The sequence below is a fragment of the Daktulosphaira vitifoliae genome, unplaced genomic scaffold, assembly GCF_025091365.1.
Source record: "Daktulosphaira vitifoliae isolate Bord-2020 unplaced genomic scaffold, ASM2509136v1 Scaffold_1, whole genome shotgun sequence".
NCBI classification, from domain to species: Eukaryota; Metazoa; Arthropoda; class Insecta; order Hemiptera; family Phylloxeridae; genus Daktulosphaira; species Daktulosphaira vitifoliae.
The window spans coordinates 82842125-82867521 of NW_026099572.1; the positions used below are offsets into that span (position 1 = coordinate 82842125).

The window sequence follows — 25397 nt, forward strand, 5'->3', positions numbered from 1 at the left end:
ATCAAGGGTGTCAGGTATGTTTTTGGTAGCATTGATATCACTATTCATTTATAGGAAGTGGTTGTGAAGACTCATTAATCATTTTAGAAACTAAAAATTTATGATACAGAATTTAAGTACGCAAATGTATATTTTGTGTATCGCAAATTATGCTACTGATTCAAGTTATGTATAATATATTGTAAATGTTTTCATATTGTTTAATAAATTTGTATTTGTAAAAGCTAAAAGATACAAATAAAGTTGATTATTGCATCGCAGCTAAAATCAATTGATTTGTAAACATATATAATAGAGCAATAGATCTAAATAATTTTGCGAACCAAATAAATGCATTACTTTTGTAGTCAAACAAATTGACCTAATTTACTGCAAATAAAATAGAATATACTAGTTTTTATATTAGATTTAACTCTGTGCAAGTAAACGTTTTATAGGACAAAAACCTATAAACTTTTTTTTTATTCATGTGGGTAGTGTCTTTAAAATCATACTTGTACCTAGGTTATTTATTAGATTTTAGTAGAAACAATACTGAAAGAAAGCTTTTTGTCTATACTATATCCTATAAAAACTTCATTTAGATCATTGCTTTTATAAAAAATAATTTTTTTTTAAAATTCCTATTTGTTTTCGGGTGTTAGATACCAGATATCCTAATATGAACTGGTATTACTACTAAACAAGGGATAAGTGCAGTTGTTTCCAATTGCCTTCTGCTTTGGGGACATGGTGTTTTTTGCCATCGTAAAACGCACAGTCATCCGTACACTACAGAGATAGCGTGGAATAACTCTAGAATTTTGTCAATATCCAATATGTCCACTACGCCACGCTTAAAAAGTAATAGCAATTTGAAAATGCAAATCATTTTTTAAAAATGACAGCTTTGTGGTTTTTGTAATATTTTTTTTATTGATATTTATTTTATTATGCAAATTTGAAACTATTATAACAAAACTTTGTTTAATAAGGGTAAATTTTTTATTTTGTTTTCTAAATAATCATAAAAACTAATTCTAAGTAATAATCATTATTTAATAATCACAAATAGTAGACCACATAATTGAGTATAATAACTTCTTAAAATTCAAGTTAGTACAATTTTTGAGGCCTAAAAAAATAACATTACAGTAAATTCCATATACAAGTTACATATTATTATTATGTATACAATAATAAAATTAATATTTCAGATGATTTAAATTAAAACACTCTAAACATTAGTGTAATTAATGAATTTTTTTTGTTTATCAAAATTTAGATTAAAAACATTTGTTTTGGATACAATATAACTCACAAATATTTAATCAGAGCACATATAATAACTTTTTACAAATAAAATTGTTTTTTATTATTACATTAAGTAATGATATTATAATTGTTAGTTGAAAATATATCACTAAAGTATACAATAATTAGTTAACATTTAAATAGAATGAGGTTTCTGTAAATATATAAATTAAGATGGCTTTGTCTTTTTGTGCAAAATAGCCTAACACAAACAATAAAAAATAAATAAAATAACAAAATTAAATGATCAGATATCAGAAAAATTTGATAAAATATAATAAAAAAGACAAGAGGAGACATTTCTTAAAATTATAAAAATGGGAAAAAAAATTTAGTATTGAGATCAGAGAGGATGTAAATGATTCTAAACAATAATACAAATTATGTACATGACACTACAAGCCTCACTGAAAATTTTCCTAAATATATGCAGTAATATTGATATTTTATTAATATGAACATGTTACATTTGAAATTGTATCTACAAAATGGAAGATAAATGTAACATTAAAAAAAAAAAATTACTGGAATACAAGTATAATAAAACTAGAAAAAACTGAATTAAAACATGAATAATAAATATGATTGAAAATTAATGTTACACTATAATTTTCTTTTTAAATATTCTTATTTGGAAAGACAAAGCAATCTTATGTCATTTTATCATATTATTATTTTTAATACATTATGGTTTGCTATGTGAAAACAGAATAAATATAATTTAGTCAATAATATTATTAAAATTAAGAATTTCAGAAAAGGTAATAGATATTAAAATAGTATTATATGACTAAACACATTTTAAATAATAATTGTTGTTAAATTTTTCTACTATTCCAACTAATAATTTAATTATAATAAAATAACAATAAAAGTAGCACTCATGAATAATACTTTTTCAACCATTCGGTGAAAAAAACCCACTGCAGAATTTGTGTTTATTATGATAGTAAATCTATAAAACAAAATTTATTTTAATGACACTTTCTATAAAAAAATAAAATAAGATAAGATAAAAAAATCTTTACCAACCATTAACAATTTGTTGTTCTGACCTATTGGTTTCTTGGTATGGAGCAAAATCAGATGTACTATCTTGGACACATTTACTGATACCAATGTCAATAATTTGAGTGGAAATTGTATTAGAAGGAATAGGGTCCAATGATAAATCCAATAAACTATTAGATACATTATTGATTGGTCTAAAAAATTTTTTATGATTTAAAATATTTATTTATTAGTTTTTTATTAGAAATTTGGTAAAACTTACTCAGAAACAAAACCATTAGCATTTTGTTGGTCATTGTTAACTGTAATACTACAATTTTGAAGAACATTACTATTGCTTGCATGACCGTTTTGTTTAGAAGTATCTTCTACTCCATTTATAAGTGAAGAAATATGACATTTTTCAGCATTTAAGAATGCATCATTAGATATTTGGTTTTGACTAGGGTATTCTATAACTGGTGATATTTTTTCAGTTTTGTCTCCAGAATTTAAATCAGTAGAATCAGTCTCTTCCTAAAATTAATTATTTTATTTTATTGAGCACAAAAAATATATTTTGAAAATTTATACTTTATTATTTATATTAGTTGATCCCTTTCCTTGATTTCTTGTTCTTAACATAATGGCTTCTACTCTTTTACGTCTTAATTGCCGGTCTTCTTCTTCTTTCTTTAGTTTTATTTCCATTTCTTGCCTTAATCTTAAGAACAACAATATATTTAATTACTTTTTATGCTTAATAAATTTCAATAATTTTCCTATAAAATTAAAATAATGAATATTATTATAAATAAAATATACTTTTCAGCTTCTTCTTTAGCTTTTCTTTCCGATTCTTCTTTTTCTAATTTTAATTTTAATTCATCTTCTTTTCTCTTTTTTTCTTCTTCTTCTCTCTTTTTAGTTTCTTCTATAGCTAGTTGTAATCTTACTTCTTCAGCTTTTCTTGCTTCTTCTAAAAGTCTTAATTGTTCTTCTTCTTGGCGTCTTTGCTCTTCTTCTTCAAGTTTTATTCTTTCTTCTTCAGCTAATCTTTCAGCTTCCTATTGTAAATATATTAATAAATAACAATGTTATAAAGAAAAATTATTTATAGCTTAAATTAACATACTAGTCTTAATCTTTCTAATTCAGCTTCTCTCTCAGCTTGTTCTCGAGCTAGTTTTCTACGTTCAGCTAAAGCTGCCTTAGCTTCTTCTTCAGTTGTAATTTTTAGTTTGGTTGCTAACATCGAAGCAGTCATATCACATTCAGCAGCTTCATTCACTGATTCTTGAATTGAACTACTTTGACTGTCTTCATCCTTGATTGCATTTTCCAATTCAATGCATTCCTCAGAACCAGAAGATTTTGCATTTTCGTTTTTATCCTAACAAAAAAAAAAGGTTAAATAATTAATAAATTTAATTTATTAATTTTAAATGATGCTTAACTACTTTAGTGATTGGTTTTTCACTAGGAAATTTTTTCATTTCTACTTTTGGAGTAATAGCTTTTTTGGTAACATTCAATTTAGGCAATGGAGGTCTTTCTCCACTGGCTGGAGATTTAATAGATTGATCAAGAGCTGTAATACCTGTCACAGCTATACTAATAGGTCTAGGTTTACGAGGTATTGCTACAGGTCTGGATCTTGGTTGTGGCGCTCCTATAATAGATTGACTCATAGAGCTTTGAGGTCGACTTACAGGTGTCATTTCTCCTGATTTCATACCTAAAGTCGAACAGAGATAGATTCAATTTTTTAAAACTTAATTTACCTAATCATTGACAATTTATCATTTTTACTTTTAATTAAATATACTAAAAATAATATTGTCATTAAATAATTAATATGAAACAATAAAACCAAAACCAAATGTTATAACTGTCAATTTTTATAGAAGATAATTAACATATTATTATACAAAATGTAATAATTTTTTTAATAGTAATACAAAATCTATTGTGAATACACAAAAGCTAAAATATTCATATTAAAAAGATATTTATTTAAAAACAACATGATCACCAATTGTACAAACAAACAACAAATGAATGTTATAAATTTTAGTTTGTTTACTTATTAATAAATAGCATAACTGTTAAGTAAAAAAAAAAAAAACAAAGTTTATTCAATATCAAATACATACACTTTAATATATTAAAAATAATTATATAATTTTAGTCAGATATATTTAATTAGGTTTCATGTAAGGTCTATGAACACCTTTATCCTTAGTACCGCCACCTTATAGATAGAAACACTTACAGATGCATGTTATCCAAGATTTAGTTAAGGACTAATATCAACAAAACTACTAAATTAAATATACATATTAAAGCACCTTTATTAGTAAAAATATCATCAGCATATGCTTTAACAAGTATTAAAATAATATTACTAAATACAACAATGGTTCTAGATAGTATTCATACAAAACATATTTAATACATATAAAAAATAATCAATTAGTTGAAGTGCATTTAATTTTCAAACTTAAGCAAAAAAGCATACATTTTATAGGTTGCCATGCTCGCCAAATAATTATATATTTATACCTGTCAAGATATAAAATAAATTATAACATAATTACATTTTACTGTAATTATGTTATAATATTATATTATTGCACATAATATAAACTTGACAAAGAATAACTTGAAAAATTTAATGTTTGTTTTAAAACAATTAATTTGATACATTTGTATTTAAAAGATAAATGATTTATTAAAAATCATTTTTTCCAAATTAATAAAAATAAATATTCTATAGAAGAATAAAATTTGCATACATTTTTTAATATTTAAATTTAATATTCAGTATAAGTAATAGCTTTAATGAACCATAAGCATGACACTTACCTGTAGTATTAGAGTTTGCAAACTCTCTGGCGCGTTTACGCAGGCGCTCGGCTCTAGTGAGCCTAGGTGGCGGCACTGGATTTAAGGTGATCATACTCCGATGCATTGAACGGTCATTGTTAGAGCCTAAAACAGTTCGCGTAGTCCCACTGGCCAAATGGCTCATGCTGCGCGCTGATGACAAGCGGCCACCATATAAAGCACTGTTGTCCAATCGAGTCATTGAACTTGCCCTACCTGGTGAACGACGGGATGAACTGGCTGATCCAGGACGACTAGGCGTAAGGTCACGTGGGGACACAATAGTGGGCATCAAGTCTGTCTTGCGTCTAGCTGCTTTCCTTTCAGCACTTCTATCACCGTCAGTTACCCCTAAACATATATTATGTTACACATGTACAACCACCACCCAAAAACATTAATTGATTTTTTAACTACAGCACAAACTAAATAATCATTTTGACTAAATTGTCTAAATACAACAAAATATACATAATGTAATAACTACACTTAGTGAGAACTTAACTAGTTAAATTTTTACTGTGAGCTTTACATAAGATTGTATACAATTAATTATTTAATGCTTTTATAACTCATAAAAATTGAAGACTTTAATGACATTTAAACAATGAACATATAACATTATTAAGTATAAATGTATATTATAAGGAAACGTAATTCCTAAATATGTTACTCCTATAATTAAAAAAAAAAATTATTTTTCTATATGCAAAAATATAAAAAAGAAACATAAAAAATTTTGTTTGTTTTAAAAAAATAAAAAGTATTTGAATATAATACTTAGCTAAATGTTCATTAGCAAATTCATAAAATATTCATTTTCCAAAAAAAATGTATTTCATTATTTAAGGTATAGTTTTTATATGAGTTATCATAGTAAAATTGATAGTTGATGTATAAAGCATAATTTAAGAAGAATGATATTAATTATTAAAAAAAAAAATTTAACAAAATGGCAATTAGATCATTAGCGTTGTCAGTTAGATCTGGGACTCTGTATACATTTTTAAACAGTTTAGAAAAAGGTCACATAAATAAATTAATTGTACAACAAATGTAATATTTTAAATTATAAATATAACTGTGAGTTAACTACAGTGAAATTTAGGTTATTATATATATTTACTCTGGTGAGCAGTATCATTACTATTTGTTTTTGGATGGAATATTAAAATTAACTATTTTCCAATTAGAACATTTCATGAATTGAAAAACATGGTCACAGTAAAATGTTAATGATTAAAAATTCAATTCATCAAACATAAAAAATTTAATTTTATAACACAGTTAAGGGTTAAGTCACAACACATAGCTTTTCCCTTAACTCACCCTGACCAACATCTAAAGAATATTCTGAAATAGCAGGAAATTGACATAAATTATCCCATTGTAAAATATCTTTAAGAGATTTCCTTTTGTTTTCTGAAAAATCTTGGTACAAAAATCGCATTTCCCATTTTTGATTCACACAAAATTACTAGTAAATTAACAAATATTTATTCATAACCTACCATCTATGCAGTGATTAGAAAGACCTCCAGCAGAAGCTGCTCTTTTTTTTCCTGAGCAATCGTTTAACTCTCTTTCAGATGATCGCCTTGTTAGTGGGCCCATTGGAGCTATGGTACTTAACATCATTACATTGCTGGTAGATGTAGCTCTAAAAATGATCTTTATTTTAATTTATAAAGAAATATTTTTAATAAAATAAAAATAGTAAAATATTTTTTTTACAAAAAACCAAAATTGTTCAAAATTAATTTTTATGATAGATAAATATTTACCTACGACTAGCCCAATAGGAACCTCCAGTTTCTGATGGTTCAAGCATACGGGGTGTTGAGCTACCAAAGGCAAAAACTATTGAACTTCGTTCATTTCTTTTTTTTGACTCTATTCTAGCTTCTCGTTCCTAAAAAAATTATAAAATTGTTATTGTTTTACCAAAAATAATAATAAAAAAAAAAAGAATTAAAGATTCCACTAAATTTAGTACTTCTTGAACATATTTTTTGTATGAAATTATAGTTTTGAGAATTGAACAGAGTTCACTGAATACATTTTTTTTTGGCTCAATTTTCGAGTGAAAAATCAACATCATTAAATGGGTAATTTTATGAGAATTTAAGAATTATTGTTTCTTTAATCAATATGAGGTTAAAAACTTATATGCTTACCATTAATAGTAAATTTACGTGAAAAATTTAATATTTAGTTATATTAACAGTGTGTCTGTTAGAAAAATTGTAATTTTTTTAAAACTTATTTTATAGTAAATATAATTTTTCGATATTATATAATATGATATAAATTATTATTAATATTTATTATTACTATTATTTCTTATATGATTATTATTAAGAAATTACTAATATAATAATAATAATTAAACCAATTTTTAAATTACAGTTGACATAATATGTTCTTTAATAGATTGAGATTTTTTTTACCACAATGAATTAATATAAAAATCATATATGAAAAATAAATATAGTATTAAGTACTTGATTTTTCTTAAGTATCGCTTCACGTTTTTCTCGTTCTGCTTCAAATAGCAGACGTTTTCTTTCTTCCACTTGCTGTCGCCTTTCTAAATCTCGTGTACGCATTTCTTCCAATCGCCTTTTTCGTTCTTCTTCTTTTTGTTCTCTATACCTTTGAACAGCCAATGCCTAAAAAAAAAAATATTTTTTCAGTAAGAAAAAATTTTAATTATGTATTAAAAATTACTTGTTGCTTGAGTTCTTCAAGTTTACGTTGTCGTTCTTCGTCATGTTTTTCACGAACAAGTCGCAGTCGTTCTTCTCGATCTTTGACATTTTCTTTAACTGTTAAAAAAAATTTTGACGAAATAATATAACAAACTTGTATTAAGTTTAATTACAACAACATATTCAGCACTAAGATACTTTAGGGATAATTAAATCTAAGACGATCTAATCGATTTATAACAGATATTTAGTATGGATAGTAGAGATATTATGTAAGTCTTTAAATAGAAATTTCATTATAGATAATTTTTTAGCATGGGTCTTAACTATTATTCAAAGGAAGTATATAAAATTAATTTTGATAATTTAATAAAACTATAAATAAATTTAATACATATTGTGAATCATAGATACACAAATACATCAGTATTTATCACGTCTGGGATATAATGACTCATGAAAATGATAATAGTATTTATTGGTGTTGGATATTCCTTTTTTAATAAATACATAAAATATTTGAAATTAAAATGCTTTGATATTTGAAATTGTGTATTGGTTAATTGGGAAATAAACAAAGTAACTCAAATTACACCATAAAATATAATTTAATTAAATAATAAAAAAATGTTGAGTAAACGGCACTAGATATAAATTATGCTTGTTAATTAAATTCATTGATATATAAAGCTTTTAATTTTTTTAGCAAGGTAATCTAAAGACTTTCATTAACAATCACGTTTACGATAGAGGCCACATAAATAAAACTCATGTTTTAATATAATTAAATAAGAGTTATTACTTATATTAAGATCAAATTTGTATCTTGTATGTAAAACAAGTAAATTATACTGGGAATTTTTAATTTTCCAAGGTAAAGATAATAAATACTAACACGAAAAAAAACATAAATTATTAAATAAATAATTATTTATACAATTCATATTGATATGCGAGTTTAAGAATCACGAATAGTTAGATAGTAAAAAGTCTTAAATTGTCATTAAATTGGACTGTTTTTTTTATTTCTTTGAATCGCAGAAATATATTTTTTAATTACACAAATTTCAGTTCATGGGTAATGTCGGTATAGAAATAAGTTTATATTTGTTAGTACAACAAATCGCAACAATTTGTTAGTATGAAAATTAAAGATTAGACTTTTAGTAAATAAAACTACAGTATTAATTATAGACACAAAAGCACACAGGCCAAAAACACTTAAATGAACCTGTTTCATCTGTATCATCAAAGGGGTCAAATGATTCTGCACCATGAGCAAACCAATGAAGTCCTCCTGATACAAGAAAGTTGTGTTTAGTTTTTAATACATAAATGAAAAAAAAAAAGAAAATAAAATCAATAGAAATGTTAATGTCTGTTACAATGTATTGTATGGCTGTTTTTTGTACGATGCATTTTTTCTCGTAGAATATTTTTGTTATAAAAATATTGTACTGGGTTATTGTTAGCATGATTTAAGTTGATTTTATTCAAATATTTGTATTACAATTAAAGTGAAATTGAAGGGATAAAATGTTATATATAATATTCTTTACTAAATAAATTGTGAAATATTTACCTCTAGATGTATTTAGAGGTGGTGCTGGCGCCGTGCTTGGCCTATTGTCAGGGTTAACAGTAGTTACTCCTGCTGAAAAATTAAAACGATGACTATTAGTATTAGGTATTTAAATATTATGAAGTTGTTAAGGAAAAAGAATTTTCAAAGTTAACAGTACGTTCACTTGGTCAAACCTCTATAGTTTAATCTTATAGCTATTGTTAATGTGAGTGGGTAGTTATGCATTGGTTTATTATAAATACACAACCTACACTGACTTGTGAGAATTGTTTTACGTTTAACTCGTTTTTCGAGCAAGAAGTACAAAATTAAAGAATCAAATAAAATTTAAAATGTAGAATTTATAAAAAAATACACGAATTCATTTTTATAATATTGTTTAACTAATCTCTGTTTTCAAGTATAAATTTTATCCATATCACGATTACAATCGAAAAATAACGCTATATTTTTTGAATACAATATCAAATTGAACAGATCAATAAATGAATGTTGTTAAATGTAGCCTTTAAATGGCATAAAAACATTATATGTATTATGATTTTGATAAAAATTAAATAGCATGAGGTCTTACTAACCTTGGCAAAACAACTACCACTTCTTTATGATACACGTACAAATATTCTTTATAAGAATTTCTTTTATAAAATGTTTACAATATTTGTTATAAGAGAATACTCTTATCACTTGACAGAACCTTATAGTATGACAAGTATTAAATTTTTTATTTTAGCCTGATGTTTCAATAAAAAAAAATTGCTAAATGAGATGTTTTCGACTAGTAAAACAATAACTAAAATAATCAAACTCATATGTTATAATAATATAATTCAATAGTTAATATCATTAAGAAAGCCATAAAGGAAGAACGTAAAAAATTTTTTAATTAAATTATTAACATAATACAATATTATGTTCAAATAATATTATTGTATGCTAGTGTGCAGGTTTGGTTTAGGTTTTAATAATTGGAAAGCGACAGTCAATAAAACAACTTTTCAGTGATTATCATAAAACACTACACAAAATAATTATCATAAAACTTAGTACAAAATGTATAAGGAAAAAATCCGGACGGGTGACTCATTTGTCAGTAGATTTTGGAAAGTGTTAGAGGTGCAAATAGAAGAAGAACGAGTTCGAAAATGATTTAATTTCCTTTTGACTAGTGATTCTTATTTCATTAGATTGTTTTTAGTTCGATAGTACTTCGGTGTTAGTCGTGAGTGAGTGATTATTCGGTATTAGTGATGATCATGATACAAGAAAACGACCGTTGTACCGGTTGAGGTGGTCGAAATTCGCGAATATGATGCGAAGAGGCGTCGGCGGCGGACAGGCGGTATCGGCGGCTGTACCCTCTGATGCTGTTGTTGGTCAGCCAACGGCACATTTTCAGGAGGCAGCGAAGACGCCAAAATATCGCGGAGCTCGGACAACGCCGCTTCGTCACTTTCCAGCGTCCGGTTGCGTATTGAAGACACGTCCGAGTTGGAACGGCATGAAGGTTGTTCCAAACCCATGTATCCAACTATCCGCTACACACCCGTTTTCTTGCGATTCAGTACTATGTTATTAACAATGTATTTTTCACCACACCGCCGCCACAATTCAAACCACACCGTCGACGAAGCGATAACAATAACTTGGATTCGCACAGCCGCATAGCGAGTTTACCAGTTAACAACTGACACACTTATAATAAATGTAGCGACGTCTACGCTAGTACCGCTCCTCACACGCACACGCTCACGCCAAATATATACATGTGTATACGAAAACTCCGATTCATTCGTGCACACCTGTAAAGGCGATCTGTACAAAACGGCACAGCGATCGCGGTGAAAAAATCACGAGCAGCGTCCGTGAAGATGTCGGAATGTTTCGAGTTTCTTAGACCGTCAACTGCTTTTCAAACAAAGCAAACGTTACAATTAAAAAAAAATTTGAATTCAGGCTAATGACCGAAATGAAATGTTTAAAATTATCACGGAAAAATAAGAAATGTTCACCATTTTATCTCGAAAGACCTTATTATTATTATGATTTGTACGTTTAAAAATATAATTAGAGTTTAACTGATTCGATTCATATTAAGTGTGGTAATTGAACTGCATACAATTACCAGAAATTTATGTAAGTTAATTAAAAAGGAAGTTGATTCTTTTCAATAGAACGTTATCGACAGTGAAACGTTAAAAATCTCATAGTGGTTAATTATCACGAACTCAACAATAAAATCGACATGAGTATTCAGAAATATTAAGAGTTCACATTTTCTAGGAATTGTGACATCTTTTTTTGTCCCAAACAAGTATTTAAATAAAGTATGATTTAAGTGAAGTGTACTATTAACCACAATAACTATAGTAAATTTTTTTCAGTACCAAAAATATACAATTTTTGTTATTATGCGTTTCATTATTGCATTAAATGCAAACAAAAGGGTGATGACGTTAATGTTGAGAATGTTGAGTATATATTATCTTATTTCTATTTATAAAGCGACCACGCGATTACAGGAATACTCGAATGATATAATTAATTGTGTTGTTAAATTCACATCAAATTAAATTAATATCAAAAATCTATCCATATTATTTTTATAGTAAAAAAACAAAAAATTCAAGTGTTTATAAATATAATATAACATTTCAAAAATGTCGCATATTTTTCTTAATGTTATACTGTATTTTAATAACAAAAGTGTAAATTAAATGAAAAGTATTGTAAAATAAATACATGATAACAATTATGTATATAATACATTTTAATGATGCTCACTCATGTTTGTTATATTTCAAAATACAACAATTCTATTACAATGAGCTTTTCTTCAAAGGGAGATGAATGGGGTAAGTTCTATAGGCACCAAAAATATATGAGTACATTGTTTTTTTACACATTATGTATTTTGTTTAAAAATATATTTAATAGGGGCGTTAATGACAGTAAGCGCGACACCGATTGTGATTGTATTGTACAGCCAAAGTGAAAAAAAATAGTAAATATATTATCTAACACTAATTTAAAGAGTTCGCTTATCATTTTCAATTACATTTTTTTACGTTGAAATGATCTGACTTATAAATTTAAAATAAAAAAAATATAAGTAAGTAAAAGAATGTGCATTATTTAACAATTTAATTGTTGTTATCTTATAAAATAATTATTAAATAACAAGACATTTAAAAGTAATAATTACATAGCTTACTATTATTAAGCTGATACTTAAATCATTAGATATTTAAATGTTTTAAAAAAAATTATTTAATTATACAATATATACGTTTAAAGATAATTTTTCCACGACTAAAACTTAACTAAATTTATATAAGAGTATAAAGTAGCGTGTTTTGTATTTATCGTTTAAAATATAATATTTTTGATATTGCTAAACAAAATCAACGTTGACCTTGAAGGTTTAATGCTATAGATTGCACGTCGATTTTCAAGGTCATATCTTAAAGATGAATAATAACGCTAAAGACAACTATTACATATGTTTTTACTTTTGAAAATTGTAAAAAAAATTTTTTTTTTAATATTTTGTTAGACTGAAACAAAGAAACTCAATAGTGGCATTCTTACAGTGTAAAGGAATCATTGAATTTCATCGAATGAAACTGTTGCCACATTTTATTATATCTCTGATTTGTTTTTATAAGAACGTACCAATAGAGTAGTGTCTTTCACATTGTGAATACATTCTGGAAAAATATTGAATAGTTCTAATAGTAAAAGAGATTTTCGACTAAAAAGATTGTCAAGTAGTCCATAATACAATTTGTTACCCGATAATTTAGAAATTTATTTTAAATTCCTGTAAAGGCTTATGCGTTCATACTGAAATGTCAAAAACGATAGTATTATTATTAGATGACAACGGAATAAGTAGATTTTTTAACTAATTATTTCAGTTAAGAAAATGCAAAAATGTCAAGCTACACAGAACAGTTTATGGCTTAACGGCTAATTATTAGGTACAGCACTCTTAACTCAAATAAAGACCTCGTATACCATAAACGACATCTGAGGATTTCACCAGTTGTTTTTAAGTAAATGGACATCGGTTAAATAAAACGACATAATATGATGTCATCGTTATTAACCGACTGCCAATTTTGACAAAATATATAGACCTTCGTACATGATTTCCTAAAATAAGCTTTTATATTTTAGAAATTTGTCTACGACACTAATGTTTCTAATTACAAAAAGAAGAAACCGCGAAACAAGTTAAACGCCAATACGATTCTTTTTTGTCGGTAAACTTGTTACGCATTGATACTCAAAAAATAATTTTTAACGTTATACCGTAAACTGAATTATATTACTCTTAATGTCAAGCGTGTGCTATATCGTAATAATATAAAGACCTTATTGATGTGAACGTGTGTAATTATTAAAAATACTAGCAATTACAAATAAAAATTATACATAACTTCGGGCCAGTTAAAACTATAAATCTATTAGAATTATTAGGGTTTCGATGTCAAGGGTATTAAGAAAGCCTGTAAAGCTATACGATTTAACAGTTTAGTAACAAATTAAAATCTGAATGTGTTGGTTTTAATTAATTAAAAATATTATTCGCATTAGAATAACATTTTAGATTTTAAAAGAAAATCAAACAACCAATTTTCTCATTAGAGTTATTCAACCAATTTACAGTGCTGAAAAATATATGGCATAACTGTTTTCTGTGCGTAAAAACACCGAGGACATCGTTATGGGCAGTAATGTGATTTGGTATAGTTACACTTTCACTTGAAAATTACTGTAATTACTCGATAGTGCCAATTGCGTCATGATTATCCGAATGTTTTGGTATATAGAAGTTATATTGTTATTGTTCCTTAAGATTTTTGTGTATAGGGTAGTCGTAAAATGAAAAACAATATCGTATGGCAAAGTAATACCGAAACACTAGTAACCTCAATCGCCAAGACCGTGTTATGTTGTATTGCAGCCATAAGCATTTTGGTGCAACCATTGATTTAAAAACACTAAAAAATCTGCTATTTAACGAGCAGACATACAGACGAACACTTTTTTACGATCCTGACGACAATATAGAACGTTTAAATTGTCTGATAAATTGTTTGGCGATTTCACTAAAGGAAAGTCGGACCTTCTGCTGTATATTTAATGGATACTTGTACTTTTAAAATGTGGAAATATGTGTTCATATGCTGGGAGATATTGTTTTTGTAATGCTTCCGACGATTCTGGTAGATTTTAAGTAATTGATAATGGTTTTTATTTTTTTGTCTTAAAAATATTTTCTGCAACAAATTATATTTTTTTTATGAAATGTCTTGTCTATTGTATAATTAATGATATATTAAAACCGGTTTGATTAAAGTAAATATATTAACATAACAACTAAGGAAATTTAAGGAAAATTAAAAAAAATCATTCACAAATAAGCTTTGTAAATTTTCGAAAAATTAAAAAAAACACTAATTTAGCAAAGATAAAAATATTCGATAGTACAGAAAAAATAAGACTGCAAAAATTTAAATAATACAAAAGATCAGATTCGTTATTAGCTTTGTGGTTTTAATTGACACAGTTAAAGTGTATTAGTAACCGTTGAATCACGGTTTTTAAAATGAGGTTTACTGCTTGATGTGGCCTAAATAGTAACAATAGATATTCATGATGATTCCAAAATTATAAAAAAATATATAATACGCTGTGGTTAACATTTTCCTATACGCGTATCGTAAGAATGGGTAGTTCACGACTTAATTAAACATAAAAAAAATATTTAATGTAGTTTTTTTTTATAAACAATGAATACTATAATACATTAACGTTATGTTAAGTTACAATGAATCATGTCTAATATGCAAGACGTTAATTTACCAATAACGTCCGACTCGCCATAAGTATCTACACCGACAAAAAATTCATAAATTACAAAGAATAATCAAGAAATTTTTCTTTTGTTTAACTTGATTACATAAAAAGTAAACATAACAGTATTTAACCAAAAATATATATATATTCGTTGTTTTATCAAATATATATATTTATTCAAAGTAAAACAACAAAAGAAATACAATAAATAATAAAACAGTTTTAATTTATTATACATAAAATATTTAATTAACGATCACAAAAATATTAAAAATGTCTTACGAAAAGGGTATAAACAGGTTTTGTTTTAAACAAATTAGATACCACATTCACAAATTTTAGTTTTATTATTTGTTGATAATATAATTTTTGCCAAGAAAAAATACGTGTTAATGTAATATGACTTGAGTTACTTTAATTAAAAAAACAATAAATTACAAAATAATAAGATTTTTTCACAAATTAACTTTATTTAGGTTAGTTAAATTTTGAAAAACATGTGTAAATGTTATTTATGATTCATTTATCTTTTATAGCCTTAATACGCAAATTTCAAGATGCCAATGACATGTGAAGATGTATGTTGTCAATGCTGAACGAAATATAAATTTAAGATTTAAAATTTCAAACAATATATCTTTCAAAATATTTATATTATATAGTTTGATAAAATACCACGAACGAGTTTCTACTTTAAAACATTATTACATAACAATGTCTCTAACTAAAAATGATGTTAGTATAAAGGTATTTGAAATTACTAGAAATAAAATGCGAAATAAGCGAAATTAAAAACAAGTAAACGTCATCTAAAATTTTTATTCATGTTATTATGTACAAAATTAATAGATTAATACGAATTTAACATTTAAAAAAAAAATAATTACATAATTTAGTAGCATTTTTATTTTGTATTAATCCTACATAAATTTATAAACAAATTTTTAAACATTTATATTTTCCCAAAAAATAATTATGAAAATTGTTTTTATAAATAATTAAGGGTGTGGTTGATTTCTACCAGAAAGTATACATTTTAAAGTATACACTAAACGCACTATAGCACTACACGCATTAAAATATTATAAATTATAATACGGGTACTATCATTACTCATAAAAATGATTACATTCATTATGATATACTGCTCCAGTATAAATTCATAAAGAAATATGAGCAATAATTTCATTTAAAATGCTATTGCCATCATTAAATGTTCAACTATTTTATTAGATAATATAAGATGATTTCCCTTACATATCCAAATGTTTCCTTGGGGTCCAAGATCTGCCTGTAAACATTGTCTACGAAACGCAAATCTAAGTCCGTTTAAATCGTCCCTAAGATGTTTTCCGTCCATAGCTAAAACGCTTTCAGGCACTAGTAATAAATTATCAATTCCTTCTTCCGGGCCAGACCGTCTGTCTTCGCCACTATTATGTTGATAACGTGTCGGTACCCTTAAGAGACCCGCCATTTCACGATTATCATAGCACAGATATCATAACAACCGCATTATTTTATTGCGCACATATCGGTCGGTCATAATTATAAACGAATCGAATAACTGTTCATGCACATACGTTTAGTGCCTCTGTTATGTACGTGTAAATCGAGCACAACAAGAAGACACTATGGAATGCGTACAAATACACACACGCACAGAAATTTCCTATCACGAGGTTATACACATGGTCTTAGTACCGGCAAGACGACCAACTACAGGGAAACTATACTGCGGACGATACTTACTAACCTACTGAAGCTGGAACCAGTGCAGAATAACATTTACCCATCGGCAATAGAAAGAGGTAGACTATTGATGGAGGGGAAGGAGAACACAAAATCTTAATAAGCACCGCCATTGATATGGTACCGACAAAAATTACTTTCAAAAAAAAATATGCAGTCTTGCGAATTACCTTAACAGATTAACGTAAATGATTTTTCTAACTAGATTATAAAGCACATAAAAACAATTGACATACTCTAATTACTCTAAATCATTCCTCTTACTTGCAATCTTAAATCGAGAACGCATGCAGGCAAAAATTTACATTATAAAATAATTAAAAAAAATTACATTTTATAATCAAATTTAAGTATGTGATATGACTGGAAATAACAACACAAAAAAAAAATGAAGAGAAATTTTTAAATAACTTTAAAAATACACTGTAGAGTAGGCTTGGATATATTTGTTGGATTGCTTCAGTTAATTAATCAAATTAAAAGTTTAAATCGAAATATTTGTTGAGTAGATGGGGTTTAATTTTTGAATTTACATACGCACATTGTCATTTAGACTAAAGACTTGATAAATTTTTTATTATTAATAACTTATTAGTTATTCAAACTGATAATTAACATTTTTTATGAAAAGTCGTTTACGACAATTAGGCTGTAAACAGTTGAATGTATATATGAATAAAATGGTTTGTTGACATTAGAATAAAGACTAGTTTATGGAATAAATAAGTAATGAAAAATTAATTTTAAAAGATTTTTCAATTATACTTATATCTTTAATAAAGTACATTTTAGATGAATTAAGGATAGTTTATACAGAACACAAAATTATAACAAACAATATTCAATACAAAAAGAATTGAAATATAGTTTAATATAAAGTGAGAGTACTAATACATACTGGTGTAATATTTATACAGTTTAAATATATATATATATATATATATATGTGTGTGTGTGTGTGCTCTCACGGAGTAAAGATAGGGAGTGTTTATTACATATCACTTAATATGGATTAACGTGATCCTGACCCTGGCCTTTCTTATTAGGGAATTTTGAGATACAAACCAGTAGTTCTGTGAAATTGGGGTCAACAAGTAAATATGAACAAAGAAATAACGGACAATAGACGACAATTCATAAATGAAACTAAAATGCCGATGATAAGATGTAAGGAAAAAATATCAAGTTATTTTCAATACATCGATTTTTAATTACTACTGCCAGCTGGACTTTCTAATAGAAAAACAAAGATTATAATTTGCATTAAAACCTATCATAATACCTCTCAAGTGTCATTACAAGAATACTGCCGAAGTTATAATATGCTAGGTGATTGAAAATTAGAAATTATAATGATTACTAACAAAATAATCACAAGGCTCTTTTAAAATATTACACAACAAAAAATTATGAAATATAAATAAGACTTTTACCGCTAGACGATGAATGACAACAAGCATACCCAACAATATTTTTATGAATTTTGATAGAGAAAATTTCATTCAAAATAGTGAGACAAAATTAATAACAATTGGTTACGGATACGGTTCATCAATTGGTTAATATGCATTTCATAGACACCTTCGATTTAATAAAATTCAACTGGGACACTTTCTAACTATTTATTTTTTCGATATTTTCAACATAACTGCACGATTGACGTATATTCATAAATCGTATACACAAATTGTAACATAAAGAATACAATTTCTTAGATCTGTAAAGGCTAAGGCTCATCAACGATAAAGTGTGTTTTACTACATAAAGCGAACCAAAATAATCTGCACTATAATGGTTTATAAAAGAGCAACATATTAAGATAAAGATTGATATGTCTGTTAAACCAATTAACTTCAACATGACTAATTTTTATGAATATACTCACAATTACTTACAATGTTTAATATCATTTCTATCCGCTACCCAATCCATTTGTAATACAATTGTAAGTGCACGATTCATTATAAAAAATATTTTCTTACTTATATTGAATCTTGTTAATTCAATTTTATATATATTTATACTATTCATTAATTACTCACCTAAAAAAAGATATTATAATTAGAGTATAAGTAAATAACAAAAACTTTTTAAATTAATTCTAAGAATGTTTGAGTACATCAAGTTAAAATAAAATTTTTTATTCTATTTTTATACGCTTTTTATAACCTTAACAAGACTAAAATATTTTTACTTAAAATAATTAAAAAAAGTTTAGCACTTAAACTACAATGTTTTCAAATTAAAACATACATAAGTAGCCAAATTATAAAAATAGTTATATTTTAGTATATTATAAGCAAACAGAAAATTGTGTAAAGAGACTATTTGAATACTTAAAAACATTCAATTTAGGAGTTCCTAGCGCTTAAAGAAAACATTGCAGTCCATTTAACCGGAAGTCTTAAAATAAATGTCTGCAGTCGGAAGGATTACAAATCTCTTCAAATATCATCAATGTTTAATAAAGAAGATAAATCGTAAGAAGTGTATGTGGATAGTTAAAAATGTTATGTGATCCTTAAAAACTATGAAGAAAGATGATGAATTTTCAACATAAGGCGAATAAATTAATTTACTTACTAAAAAGATACTTATAATTTACAATTGGGATACGAAAAACATACACACAATTTTACAAACATTACTGGACATAAAATGGATTACTACTGGCACGAGCACAACGCAATACAATACACATAAAATATAAGTAACAATACAGGATTCACGCATATGAACACGTAGAATGAGCAACATCCAGCTTCTGTTATTAACTATACTTCCCCAGTTTCCTAAATAATTGTATAAAAGGTTGTGCTAATAACAGTAAAGTTATTTGTTAAAAAAAAAAAAAAAAACAATGATCATTACTTATACTGTATACAACTCGTAAAGAAATTTAGAAATACTATTGACATTAAAAATATTTTTAAAGGGTACGAAAATAATCACAGAAAGTTAATTTTGAAAAATTAATACGATTAAAATACCTGATTTAGAAATTGGAGGATATTCACACGACTTTTCTACATCATAAAACTCGCCAGAATTAAATGAGTAAACGGAACGTACAAGTTTCATTTTTTTTACATCAAACAAAAAAAAAATTCACTTTGAACAATTACGACTTTATAGATTAAACCTAGTAAGACATTTTGTAACGTGTAGCGTAAAGAACGAACGGTTACTGAAAGAACTTATTTTCAGCACTTCACTAATACCTCACCGAACAGTAGTGCGATTAAAGGAAACACTTATAACAATGTGTCATAAAGATAAGTATTATCAATAAAAATGGTAGTAATAATTATTATTTTATTAATGTGTCCAATATTGAGAATTTATATATTTCTAAGACAATTACAAAATAATAATAAATGGTTTTATTTAGTGAAATATTAAAATCGTTTAATGCTCTATTTAATTTGCATGCGTTTGCAGATTAATAAATGTTATGTGCATAGGAAAAATAAAAATAAAACCTCCGTAAAGTAAGGTTTATTGATTTTATATTCATGTTTTACTAGAAATCTACAATTTTATCTTGAAATTTTAATTGAGTCAAGCAAATGTTTATGTATTAAATAGAAGAAAAATATTTATTATTTATTAAGAGTATATAGTAATATAACATAAGGTATAATGTGATAGATCGCACGCCAATAAATGTTTTAACAATAATGAAAAGTAACAAATTAATTTTATTCGAGTCCACTAAGTTGGGATGTATTATACTATTCTAGATCCCCAATAAAGCCGTCATTATATGACCATGATATTGAAATTTTTAGGAATTTAATAAGTAGCAAATGATAAAATAAAATAAAGTACATAATATATCTAATTTTACCATAAATAGCTATTTGTAATACTATAAAATTCTTTATTATTAATATATAGTTAATATATGATTCTAATAGCATAATTATTTTATATATATATATATATTAATTTAAATCTATTTTCTTTTTTTATATTAAAGCCTATTTCATAATTTACAAAAATCAATGTTTTTAATAGTGTAATAAAATCCAAACTTGACGGATTTGCAATCAATATAGTTTTGCCATTACATCAAAACACGTATACATAAAACCCCAAAGTAATATAGCACATTTTTTAAGCCCAAAGTTTGAATTAAGAAAAAAGGCGTGTCTCAACTATCTGACGTAATGATAGTAGACATGCAAAGAACTAATCAAAAACAGAAATCGACTGAGACTGTCAATTGTAAAACTATTATATAAAAACTTTTTTTTAAATTTAATTATTAAGGTAATATTTTTTATAGATACTTAACACTTGACTAGATATGTGTTGAAATGGATCATAAAAAATTACCAAAATAGGTAAAAAACAATACAAATTACAAGTTTCAAATAAATCGAGAAAAAATTAACCTCTAAGGCTTTTTTCAAAAGTTATTACTCAATTTTTCAATTTTACAGGAAAACAAAAACAAGTTTAATGACATAGAATAATCGGTATCAGGAATAGATGAACGTTGTAATAAATGATATCGTCCATTAAATAATATCACTAGTAATCATATAACGCTTTAATGTAAATTTAAAGGATAAAAGTTGTCAAAACGTTATACTTTTTTTTTTACTTGTAGAATATTATACTAGTTTTAACTTGACTGAGGATAAAAAGACTAAAGTTATTAAAAATTGAAATAAAAAATTTATTTCAAGATATATTGATGTGTTTAAATCGCCAAAGTTAAAACTCAATTTTGAGTAATAATAGTCAATAAGTTTTAAGAAGAAAATAAACATTATCATTAATCCATTTTATTAAGTACAAAATTTTGTTTTATAACATTAAATTGTATTTTCATACATTTTAAATTAATAAAAAGTTAACGTGGCGTAAGCTGATTTGGAATTTGAATAATTAATATTTTTTTTGGTGTGGGTTAAAAATTAAAATTAGAAATGAATTAAGAATAAAAAAAATTGATTTATTCTTAATCTTATATTTCAAACATCTTCGAAACTATCAGTGTATGAAAAATAAAAATTTCAATGATCTGAGCCAAAAAAAATAAATAAATAATCGCCTATTGATTTGTAATTTATCTACAATATATTCTTTATTAATCAATTTAAATTAAAAAAAATCTACAAATGTATGTGCTTGGAAAATAACAATTTTAATATAATATTTTAGAGTTGTTAATTTTTATATAAAAATATGTATAAATTACAAAAGAATAAGAACTAATTAAATAATAACCATGGTTAGATCTTTCATAATGTTCTATGATCACACTATTATCTTATTAAGTTAACCTAATTTAATACGGCTAAGTATTTACAGAAGAAAAAAATATATGCATTGCGGTTAAAAAATATGCCATACGCGCTACATGACGATATCTTTAATTCCAATTAAAAATTTTGTACAGAGAATCTATAAGTAATCTAAGTGGAAAGCATTATTTAAGTATACTATGTAAACTGTTAATTTAATTATTTAACACTCCAATGAAATCTTTAGTTTTTAATTACTATATATTTATTTTTTAATTGGTTATTGTTAAGATAATATATACAGAGTATCCAGATTTAATTGACAACCCTTACAACCCATCCAAATAACATTTTGCTGAAATTTTTTTCTTAAAATATTTATTGTATTCTTATACTATGTTTTAAGCATATTTTTTATTATTTATCACTAATATGAAAAATAAATAAATTTTTTTAACTTTTTCAAAAATTAAAATTTTTTAGATTTTTTTTATAAAAAATTCTGATAGATTGATAACAATTTTTTAGGAAAAGTACTCATTAAGTTATAAGCTTGTAACTATTAAGTTTTAATATATAGTAGGATAAGTAATGAGAATAGATGCATATATACGTAATTATATTTTTGAGGATTGCATATTTTCTTAAGGGGACATGTTCCCCTCATGCCTCTATTAATGGGAGTCCATGATTGATATCTATGTTTAATATTATAATATTAAAGAGAGAAATAGCATCGTATTAAATTTTAAAATACCAAATTTATTTCAATTAAAAGGCTGTATTCTAGATTTTATTAATAATTAAAAAGTAAGATAGAATTTTTATAATTCCTGAGGAAGGAGATTATTTTTAAAGCTCTTTTGCCAGTTGTAAAAAACGATTAATTAGGTTGCATTTAGTAAACAGCCAATGTAAAATTTAATCAAAAAATATGAAAAAATAATTAATTTTTTCAAAATTTTGATATGATTTGTTAGAAATATGATAGGTTAGTTTATATATGAAGTTTAAATAATATAATTCTATTAATTAATAATGTCAGTTTAAAATTAACTAGCTATTTTTTATATTTTTTAAATACAATGTTCATTTTAAATTTTAAATTTTAAAATTCACAGAAGGCTAGAATAGGAGTTGCGTATATTTATGCTATATCTTAATAAAAGTTATTATGTTGTGTATATTATACAATAAAAAAAAAATAATAGTAAACTTAGTTTATTTAATTTTTAAAAACATTTAAATAAAATATCTTAATTATATTATTTAAAAAAGATAGAATTAAAAAAAAAAAAACCTAGTACATTAAGAACTTTTTATAGTAGTAATTTTATATTGTATGCACCAGTACATGTCAATTTCTGCCAATGATTAACATTACTATCCTGAAACACTTTGATGCCAATGTGTTTGAAGAGAATTGGACTATTTCTTTTTTAGGAAAATAAACTTAATAGATAAACCTGATTAAATGCATCTGCTTTCACAATACTATTATCGTAGAAAAATGTCATAAAAATAAAACATTTAGATACATAAACCTGATTTTTGAATTTAAGATCCCATTTCATAAAATAAAAAAATAGTCAGAACATTTTATATTTTAACAATAAACTAAAATTATGCTTTAATTTGAAATAAATTTAGAGGTTTTTGGTTGATTTATAAAAAAAAAAATTTATCAAAAGAAAACTTAGTCTTTAGTAACACCAATAAAAATACCATTTAGATCATGTTTGTTATTTATAAAGTTATTGTTACTTTAAAAATTAAAAAAAAAACTCTTAATTAGTCTTTTTCAATAACAGTTTCTTTTGTATTATTTTTTTTTTAGTTTTTGAAAATTAGGGAATTTTTTTAATTTTTAAGGATAATATTTTGATTAACAAAATCAGATCATAATAAAATGTCTTCCCAACCTCAAAAAGCTTAATATCGTAGAAATCCATTTTAGATAAAAAAAAATCAATTTTTTTTTATAATTGATACTTTTTTTTAACTTATCTTATACTGACAAAGTGTTTTCGGTTTATATTATAGTTGTAAAAGTATAAAAAATGAACGCAAATAAAAAATATCTATAAAAAACCAACAATTCAATAATTTGTAAAAACTAGAAACATATTGATATTTAAATGAAGAATGCTATGAACAAGTATACACCCGTCAACTTTTTTACTACTAAATGTTGTCTGTGTAGTTGCTATGGATACATTAAATTGGTGAAAATAGAAAATACAATCAGCATATAGAATTGTGTTGGGTATAATTATTAAGTATAGACTCTATAGCTTAAAAAACATATAGCAAGTGATAATAATGTTTAAAAACATCAACAGTATAAATAAACAAATAGTTTTTATCATATTGAAAATGTACGACAATCTAAAAGAAAATAGCTTCAATTTGAGTATATCTAACACTTGACAATGAAAAAAAATAGTTCATAATTAAAAGAACCTAAATAATAAAAAAAAATACCTGCGATAATTAAAATGTATTATATGAACATGTAGATTTTCAGCTTTCAAGATATAATACATTTGAGGTTAAAAATTTAATAAGAATACAACATTTATTTAAATCCAGGATTAAAGGTTGAAAATTTTTCTTTAAAAAACAACGTATATCGACAAATTTTAAAGGCTCTGTTTAAACTAAGGGCAATTGCATAAGCAACATTCTTTATTTTTCAATGATAAGTGAGCCCAAATCACCCGGTGAAGTCTGATCAAATAATGTAAATTTCAGTTGAGGAAAATTGGCCATAGGTTGTAATTTAATGGTTTATATGGTGCTTAATATACTTATAAATTGTATGAGTAAAAATTTCTTGATATTTTAATTATTTACCTGAATTTATCGAGCGATTAGAAGTCACCCTGACGAACTCTGCCATTTTTCGATACTGACTAGTTCAGAAGTTGTATCAGTGATACCAGGCAATATAAAATTAAACTATCAATATTTTGATATTAATCAATGGTGGCAGGACATTCATTAGATAACAAAAAAATAATTATTCAAAAAGTTATAATTATTTAAAAT

General features: G+C 25.4%; 1 protein-coding gene across 17 annotated transcripts; it reads right to left on the reverse strand.

Moving 5' to 3' along the window:
• Positions 1-1027: 1027 nt before the first annotated feature.
• LOC126895609 (MAP7 domain-containing protein 2-like) lies at positions 1028-25334 on the reverse strand. Of its 17 annotated transcripts, none has more exons than XM_050667693.1 (17): positions 25203-25279; positions 18974-19130; positions 9466-9537; positions 9115-9180; positions 7903-8000; positions 7677-7844; positions 6957-7084; positions 6684-6832; positions 6502-6603; positions 5152-5523; positions 3741-4021; positions 3419-3676; positions 3109-3350; positions 2878-3007; positions 2567-2820; positions 2326-2498; positions 1028-2248 (listed from the first exon to the last, which is right to left on the reverse strand). In XM_050667693.1, exons 2-17 carry the CDS (start codon positions 18996-18998, stop codon positions 2235-2237), a joined length of 2532 nt encoding a protein of 843 aa, XP_050523650.1. In that variant the 5' UTR covers positions 18999-19130; positions 25203-25279; the 3' UTR covers positions 1028-2234. The 17 variants fall into 17 exon arrangements, with proteins under 17 accessions (XP_050523650.1, XP_050523646.1, XP_050523649.1 ...); XM_050667689.1 differs by lacking the exon at positions 25203-25279 and adding an exon at positions 20079-20256 and having other exon boundaries at positions 18984-19007; XM_050667692.1 differs by lacking the exon at positions 18974-19130 and having other exon boundaries at positions 25203-25334.
• Positions 25335-25397: the final 63 nt, after the last annotated feature.